General features: G+C 36.8%; 4 protein-coding genes across 6 annotated transcripts in view; 2 read left to right on the forward strand and 2 right to left on the reverse strand.

Annotated features, from left to right (window-relative positions):
* IntS6 (integrator complex subunit 6) overlaps positions 1-626 on the reverse strand; it is a 6,863-nt gene extending 6,237 nt beyond the window's left edge. The window contains exon 1 of the mRNA XM_018510385.1: positions 162-626. The gene's annotated coding sequence lies outside the window, so the exon portion shown is untranslated. The remainder of the gene's footprint in view (positions 1-161) is intronic.
* Positions 627-648: 22 nt separating this feature from the next.
* On the forward strand, positions 649-5,965 carry kune (claudin). 3 transcript variants are annotated; one of them, XM_018510395.1, is made up of 3 exons: positions 649-866; positions 3,650-3,879; positions 5,099-5,965. In XM_018510395.1, exons 2-3 carry the CDS (start codon positions 3,744-3,746, stop codon positions 5,599-5,601), a joined length of 639 nt encoding a protein of 212 aa, XP_018365897.1. In that variant the 5' UTR covers positions 649-866; positions 3,650-3,743; the 3' UTR covers positions 5,602-5,965. The 3 variants fall into 3 exon arrangements, with proteins under 3 accessions (XP_018365897.1, XP_018365896.1, XP_018365895.1); XM_018510394.1 differs by having other exon boundaries at positions 649-862; XM_018510393.1 differs by lacking the exon at positions 649-866 and having other exon boundaries at positions 3,467-3,879.
* Positions 1,497-8,906, reverse strand: part of LOC108763073 (pseudouridine-metabolizing bifunctional protein C1861.05) — a 27,671-nt gene continuing 20,261 nt past the window's right edge. The window contains exons 8-9 of the mRNA XM_018510387.1: positions 3,047-3,282; positions 1,497-1,887 (exon numbers count right to left, since the gene is read on the reverse strand). Of these exons, the coding sequence (XP_018365889.1) occupies positions 1,597-1,887; positions 3,047-3,282 (527 nt within the window). The 3' untranslated portion in view covers positions 1,497-1,596. The remainder of the gene's footprint in view (positions 1,888-3,046; positions 3,283-8,906) is intronic.
* Positions 8,102-8,906, forward strand: part of sinu (claudin family member sinuous) — a 1,702-nt gene continuing 897 nt past the window's right edge. Inside the window, exon 1 of the mRNA XM_018510392.1 lies at positions 8,102-8,574. Within this exon, the coding sequence (XP_018365894.1) occupies positions 8,298-8,574 (277 nt within the window). The 5' untranslated portion in view covers positions 8,102-8,297. The remainder of the gene's footprint in view (positions 8,575-8,906) is intronic.

An 8,906-nucleotide genomic window follows, 5' to 3' on the forward strand; every position in this document is an offset into this window, starting at 1 on the left:
CTGCCACGACCATTGAACAGCTCTGCGAAACGAATACGCTCTCCGAAAAACTTGTCTTTTATCGTAACGGCGCTCGCTTGGTCCGTTTCTCTCCCTCTCTCCCTTTCTCGCTCTTTCGTTTCTACGTTTACCGCGGTGTGTGTGTGTATATAACTATATACCAATGAATACGTCTGCCCGCGAGAGTACGCGGTCGGAGTATAAGGGCATATTGCACGTATGTGTGCTCGTGCTGCCACTCCTCTCCCCGCGCCCCACCCCGTCGACACTTCTCTTTCTCTTTAATACGAATCTAACCTATCTCCCTCGTGTTTACGCGCTCGTCCCGAAACTCGGTCTTTCTCGGTCTCTCTCGGTCCCGCAGGTCGCGCCCTCTCGGTCGCCGAGTATACACGTAACGACATGGAGCGTGCCACGTGATCGCCTCCGACACCCCGCCATTGGTCCCCCACCACTCCGTTCGCGTAGCCGCTACGCTACTTGCAGCTTCGTGCTGCTTCGTGCTCGCCGCTCGAACTCTTGCTGCACCTGGTCGCACTCCCGACGTTCCGTCCTTGTCTTGTTTAATGCCGCGCACTTGGAGTCCGTCCACGTCCGTCGCCGTCTCCGAGTGCGGACGGTGCGGAAGGTGCACGTGAGACCTACTTCTTTTTTTTACCGATCGACTTGTCGCATCACCGTGTAACGTACACTTTGTAGCGCTTTGGGGAATGCGTTGTCCGTTCTACGGGTTCTTTGAACGACTCCGACAGGACGATCGAAGCGATTTCAAGAAACGAACGTTCAGGGATGGGCTATCGGTCGTCTCCGATAATTCCAACCTACCGGCGATCATCGATACAAACATATCGGACGACGCTGCGTAGGTGGAAAAACATCCATATTGATTTTACAAATACGTTGTCTAATCCCTTGCGCGATAATCAATGTAAAATAACAGTTTACTCAGTAGTAGTAGTAGTAATACCAGTAATTGTGTAGTATAGTTACGGTGCTCGTACGTCCTTTGTCGTATATAAAGAACAGTCCTTTATTTCAAGTAACTGTCTTAAAGTCATTTATTTTTTCTCAGAACTCAATTTTTCATCAATAATTTACGGGGAATTCCTTCCCAATTATTATTACAATGTGTACTAATGAGCGAATTTTTATGAAAAAATTACCGACAAATTTTGTTCTATAATATGCAGCAGTATTAGCTCAAACAGAATTACAGTCACAATAATATCCAAATGACATCAAAACGAATCGTGATTGATTGAAAAGTGATTTTTAATAATCAAATTTGCAGCTATTTTAATGTGACTTTAATGTTATGTTGACTTGTGCTTATTAGGATTTATTTCAAGTATATTGTATAAAAAAATTTTTTTAAATTAATGCGCAGATTTCTGACAATCGCAAACTAGTTTGGAAATACTTAAGAATAAAGACTAAAATTTTCAAATTTGTCCTTTATTTTCCCTAAGAATATGATTATTGTTGGTAATAACAAAGTACGTATTTATAAAAAGTAGGATACAATTCAAAATTTAAATGCCAATCGTAGACAATCATTTAAATTAATTATAAAAAATATTGTATTAAAACAAAGGTTTATCGTCGGAGAGCGTCTCCAAGTGTTCGTGGAACCGCGTCGAAGGATCTCAGCGAGAGTGAAGCGGCTTTTAGAGCCACAGAAATGCAACCGATCTCGTCGAGATTGTTATGAATCCCGTAAATTATTCCGGCAGTGAGGCAATCTCCGCACCCGCTTACGCTGAGTATCTCGCTTGCTTTTTCCGCGCCGTCAACGGCGGGGTACAATCGGGACGCGATCGAGGAGTCGGTGATCAGTTCGCCACGCTCGTCGTAGAAGGGCTCGTTTTGCAAAGCTTTTCGGGTCACCTGCAAAATAGAAAGTTAACGAGTACATATGTCGAAACATTGTCGTTGATTTATATCTACCTCTAGATTAATTTTAGATTAATTTTAATCTTGATTTATAATTTTTATCGTTATCTACATTGAGAAAAAATTTCAGTTGAAAATGAATGAAACATTCTAATCATATCAATCGGATTTCCAATCATCGTGATTAGATATATAATAGATTTAAAAAATAACTATAAAATTCTTATATTTGTCTGCTAGAATTCCAATTAATTCAACCAGATTCTTTTACCAGTGTTCTAAGTATCAGAAAAAAACAAACGAATAAATTAAACCAAGTTTAAATATGATAAATTCAATTGCACTATGTTTAGTACTCATTAAAGACTGCTTTATATAAAGTATCTATAGAAAATGCAGTGGCATAATGTAATCAATAATTTGAAATTGGACCGATGAGAATAAATCTAATTATATAAGAGAAATCCTATTTTCGGTCAAAGCGAATCTTGATGCTTTAATATTTCGCAGTGTGAATTCAAATACATCCAATTCTGCGAACCACGTGCCGAAATCACTTTTTCAGTTTTGAAAGGCAATCATAAACAGAACTAGAGAAGTAATACCACAGCAATTTAATAATTGTGTGCTCAGCTCTGGTAATATTTTTTCCAATAAACCATTCGCAGTTTTTATGATTCTTATTAACAACAAATTATATATTAATATTTTTATAACATACTTATTATTAGCACTAATTACTTGTCAATTTAATATGTGATATTATTAGTTTAATTCTGTTCATAATTGCGTTTCGACACTGAAAAAGATTTTGTCGCGCGATTTGCAGAATTGGATGTATATAAATTCACACGGAAATATTTAAGCACAGAATCCGCTTTGACCGAAAATAGGATTTCTCTTATATAATTAGATGATAAAATCAATTTTAACAATAATATTCTGTTAAATAACGTGACAGTATCATCATTGAGTATTTAATTGGTCAAAATGTTTATACGTTTCTATATTTAACTATGTATATATAATTTCATGAATAGCTGCTTTTAATATGCTTTAATTTAATGTAATGCAAGTGACGGAATTTACTATTAATCTATATGGTAGAAATAAATTTTAGATAACGAATTTAAAATGCAATTGGGATGCAAACCAACACTCCCTGCGCCCCTAAGGTGGTCACGACAACTGGAACGTGTTCGATCAACTGTTCAGCCACGCTTTTTGTAGCCACCAGGTCCATACTCTCGGAAACGGGGATGTTGAAGTGTTCGCCTATTACTTTTAGTTCGTTCTGGTTAGGCGAGACAAAGTGCAGTACGTTTTTCCATTGTGGTCCAACTTGGAATATCTTCGCCGCCGTTTTAACATCCGTAGGCTCGTACCAGACTGTTGAGAAAAATTATTAAAATCTTTATTCGTTCCATATACAGTTATTAAAATTATTCAAGGTCTATTATTTTGTTGTATAACTCTCAAGAAGTTTTAATTTACAGAAGCGTGCGCTCTGTGATAAAAAGAAGACAGACAAAAAGAGAAAAGTTAAAAGGATAAAAAGATTTTATGACTTAATTTTCTTTAATGGGCACAAAAAGTTCCTCCGTAAAGCAGGGGAGAGAAAGGTCGTCGAAATTCCAGGGGAAGGGATACACATTGCGGAACGCGCAACCGGCGCAAACAACGCGCTCTAGCGTTCGCGCGCTGAGATAAGCTTCCTCCAAGAGGACTGAGGAAGTCGCATACTTGTGCGTTCCAGGTGGGATACTAAAATATACGGCGAACACGAGGAGTTTACGCTTCCTTTTCCACCGTCCTTCGTTACGTATACATTCGAGTGACGCTTGCGAGTGATGGGGAAGACGAGGACGGGCAAGGCCGCCGTCGCATGCACGGCGGTGGCGTTCGTTCTGGTGGTGATCGCGTTCACCACACCCAACTGGTTGGAGACCGACGGGAAATTGGAGAATCCACAATTCGTCAAGATTGGTAAGATTATACGTGACTGGATGCGTATACATCTATACTTACATCTATAAATAACTTATATTTGAAATTTATATTCAAATATTGGACATAGATACAAAGGAATTGTCAATTTTGGTATCTCTTATGCTTGTTTCCACTAATGTAGATTAACTTTAATCTCGATTCAACTTACTCTTCATCGTTTTCTTCATCTTTTTCTAATTTTTAGAACTAGAAAAAATGAAGAGTAAGTTGAACCGAGATTAAAGTTGATTTACATTGATGGAAATTATTATTAACAAATTCGATTGAATGTACTCAGTGCGCACTGATGCATATTAGAGATCCTATATTAGAGTCTGGCTACGAGCGATTTTGTCAAAATCCTAGAAGAAAGAAAGATACATATAATTTCTTCCCGTATAACGCAAGTGACCGAATTCGGTACTAATTGATAGAAATGAATATTAGATATATCACTCTAACTCAAAGACACACAAAAATCAACAAAAGAACAAAATGACTATTTTAATTCTTAACGTCAATAGACAGTCAAATTTTGTAACCAAAAATCATTATTTTAACTTTCATTTTGACTTTCGTCAAAATAAAGTCATTTTGATTTTCTCTTGACTTAAGTGTATTTCCTGAAAACTTATACTATCTCACTCTATGATCTTAATTAAAGTTAACGAGTGAAACAATAGAAATTAGAATGAGATAGTATATATACAGGGAGAATTATATATATCTTTTTCTCATAGGATTTTGACAAAATTGTCTATGATCAAACTCTGTTATAAGATGCATATTAACTAAAGCCGTTGTATACAAATTGATGTTAAGCTGTGTGTTCAATATAGAAACAGATTAAAGAAATTCTCGATACATTTTATTGTGTTGTTGAATGAAATATGTATTTTATAATTCAAAATACTTGAATTTCACTTTTACATTTAAATTAAATCAAATACAAAAACTTTAATATCCACCAGTACACTGTGTTATATACATAATAGGATTGATCGTCAGAAAATTATTATTTTATTTATTCTGTTTCTCCTATCGCAGAATTTTTTTTTGTTTCTCATGGAATGGTAATTGTATTTGAAAAACTACTTTGAAACATATATACCTTTCTACTATGTCCAATTAATAATTTATTTTCTAATAATGTGATTATATAAGTATGAGACATTTAGCTGGCAACGACAAAAGTGAGAAACAATGCTGTTTGCAGGTCTCTGGCAGGTGTGTTTCCAAGGATTCCAGGATCCGCGTCATCTCTATGATACCAGATTCTATGGATGTTGGTGGGTGTTTGAAGAAGAGTATTACATCATACACGACATACTTCTACCCGATTTCTTCGTCGCCACGCAGTTCTTCTTCACACTGTGCTTCACCTTGTTGCTGATAGGAAGTTTTCTGACTATTTTATATACTTGTTGCTCGCGTCAGCATGACAAGTATCAGCTGCTTCTGTGGGCAACCGGTGGCAATTTAACTTTGGCAGGAATATGTGGTGTTATATCGGTGATTATATTCGGCGCCAGAGGTGACGGTCGAGATTGGATGCCCAATTGGGAGCACAATGATATCAGTTGGTCTTTCGCCTTAGCCGTCGTCGGCAGTTTTGTCCTGATAGCCGCTGGTGTCTTATACTTGATCGAAGGACGTAGACACAGGAAGAAGCAGGAGCGAATATTGAACGAAGAACAAAAAACGCATACGACCATTTAGCATATTTTTACATCGTAATCGAACAAATATTCGTGATGTATTAAATGATACATCGCGTAAGCGCAAATTTTATCCACTGAACATGTATCACGGATAAATCTCTTTGAAGACTAATAATTTTATATTAATTGTTACGCAGCTACTCATTGTAACGTTATAGAATCTGTCGATATACATATTATCTAAGATACATATATATTTTAAATATATAAGGACTAGAAGTCATTGACTTGCATTGACAAAAATTTAAATTATATGAAACATTTTCTATAAATGATGCACGACTAGATGTCGTAAATATTATTAAATGTGTAACGCACATATCTGAACTAATCCGTCCATTTATCTGTATTGTTTTTTAAAAAATTTTGTAGGGATTAATTATATATATTTGTACATAAGTTCTATATAGATAAATATTGATATTGAGAGAGATAAATCTCCCACTTGTATGCCGTATACAGATATAATAAAATAATTTTTCCTAATAAATAGCTACCACGTTTTTACTCTCGTCCAAGAAGTATAAAAAAATCAAGATAAATCAATTTGATGTTATATTAATCAAATTCATGTCATTTTTTTGTCATGATTCAGTCAGTATGACATTATTTTGTCTTGTTTTTCTTATACAAATATTCAGATTTTGCATGTCAAATTTTGGAATACAAATTAAATCAATTAAATGTACTTCTGCACACAGTGACCTACTTTGTTCTCGCAAAGTCATTGTAAATTATAAGACGCGGGTCTTTCGCGTGCACGCGATAACTCGGGGGAAAGCGTTCGCCGTTTGACCTAATTTAGATTCTATTCTAATCGACCGCGCTGAATCTTCCGCAGTTATGTCAGTTGCGGCCGGTATAATGCGTCATCTTGTGGATCGCTCGTCGAGATCTCCTCGAGGTGACACATTTGCGTATTGCAGAGGAATTCCATTCAGCGATGACTCGCGTCGCGCAACTACGACATCATTTTCGTGATTCAGTTACAGGATGTACATACGTTAATTTCTACGAATATACGTCTTTTTTGGGAGAAAATATGAATGACAATAGTGAAATGGATTTGTAAGAGAAGCGGAAGTCACGTAAAAGAAAAGAAAGCGTTCTTCCTCGCCGAGAAATTGTTTATGGCCATTTTAGACGATTTCTAATTCTCGTCAGATATTTCAAGACGGAAATCGTTGCGTTTTAATTTTTTATGCCGTGCGTTATTTAACATGTGAATCAAAAATTTTTATAATAAAAAAAAGAAATAGAAAGAAAAATACAGAAATTTATGGTGCGAATGCATTTAAAAAATACGTGTCTTCTCATTTTTCAATTGCACACATAAAATTATAAATAGAAAATTATATAAATCCTAGATGAGGTGTATACTTTCTGTAATAAAATTACAGATTTTAATTAAAACGCTTACTCAGCATCAGATAATAATTAAGATCCTTCTAAGATATGGACATCAATATTATTAAATTGCTTGCCAATTAATTTGTGATATTATTACTCTATATTAAGTAGGATTGCGTTTCAAGATTGAAAATTATAAACTCGACGCGCAGTTTACAAGATTAGATATGATTTATGAATATATAAATTCACATTGAATTATTTAAACGATCCAGCTTGACTGATCCATTTTAGGATCTTTATTTCCTATTTGTATAAATAGAACATTCTGAATTCTCCGCGACGATTTATCGATCGCCTGAAGCAAGTTTTAGGCTTAGAAACGCACTATTCGCGGTTCGCTTACGTCCTACAGGATCAAGGTCGGAATGCGATCATGAGGAGAGAAACGATATGCATAAATAAGACGTGCGACACACGCTGACACATTATGCACCTTGACGGATGCAGGGACGACGAGAGAAGCGGCAGGATCACCACGAATTTCCAAAAACCTCAAAAAACTTTTCTTTACAAGAAAACGCAAATTCTTAACTCCTTTTTTTCAATTTATACTACAGACATTTTAAAAAAATGTCAATTTATTATTAATTTCTTTATTAGTTTCATATCAATATCGTAATATTTATTGAGAACAGCTGTTTTTTCTTTTATTTTCAGAACTCTTTTTTTCATATAAAACTCTTGACTTATTAAGAGAGTCTAGTTTTACCAGTGTAATTAAGATTAACTTCAATCTCGATTTTAATTTACTTTATCTTTTTCTTAAAATTAGAAAAAGATAAAGAATAAGTTGAACCAAGATTAAAGTTAATTTACATTGGTGAAAATATAGACGTAAGGCAAGTCAGAGCAGGTCAAAATACTATTGTTCGGTTTCGGCCAAAGGTTCAGCAGATTATCTCCCTTTTTCGGGGATAAAGGAAAGCATTCTTTTTTGCTCCCAGGATATCATTGTGAGAATCCAAGCCCTCGCTGTGGACGGTCCTGCATAGATTCGTTACGTTTAACGCCCCGCTCGTGAGAATCGTGGGATACCTACTTGCGCGTGGGGCTGTTTGTCGCAATTTGTCGAGTCGAGGTGAAACGCGGGTTAGGTTAGGTTAGTTAGAACGCGGCCGTTCGCTCCGCCAATAACGCGGGTCGCTTGGGTGTGGTTATTAGTGCCGTGGGACCGTCAGGTAGAATTGTGTTTCATGAGAGTATAGTTTACGCTGCGCGTCCAGGCGGTCGGACGTCTCGTCTCTCTTTCACGATCGTCTCGGTAGCACGCGGAGCGGCGACATGAAGAAGAGGAGTTTGTCCGGCAACGTCGGCGTCGGCGTGTTCCTGGTAGGATTCGTCTGCGTGTGCGTCGCCTTCGGCACGCCCTCCTGGTTGGTCAGCGACCCACGGATCGTCGGGGCGCAACTCGACCGACTCGGCCTGTGGCGACACTGCTTCAGGTCGCTGCCCAACCCCCAGGAGTCCGACGCGCCCAGACGATTCTTCGTCGGCTGCAGATGGGTCTACGACCCGTTTACCGCGGGTTACTCCGAAATCCGCGGCTTCTTACTGCCCCGTAAGTAGTCGTGTAATCGGTGTAATCATCTCAAACACATCCGAGGGAAACTGTTCTTCTTATGTTTCTACCAATGTAGATTAACTTCAATCTTAGTTGTTCTTCATCTTTTTCTGATTCTTAGAACTGGAAAAAGATGAAGAGTTAATTAAATCGAGATTACAATTTAAACTACATTAGCAGAAATGGACTCTTAACATCAAACAGTGAATCTTTCATTTTTCTTCTTGAGAAGAAGAGATTTACTATTATTAGAAGAATAATAGTAAATCTCTTATATATATACATATATATATATATATATATATATATATATATATATATTTAAAAAT

The sequence above is a fragment of the Trachymyrmex cornetzi genome, unplaced genomic scaffold (assembly GCF_001594075.2).
Source record: "Trachymyrmex cornetzi isolate Tcor2-1 unplaced genomic scaffold, Tcor1.1 scaffold335, whole genome shotgun sequence".
Lineage (NCBI taxonomy): Eukaryota > Metazoa > Arthropoda > Insecta > Hymenoptera > Formicidae > Trachymyrmex > Trachymyrmex cornetzi.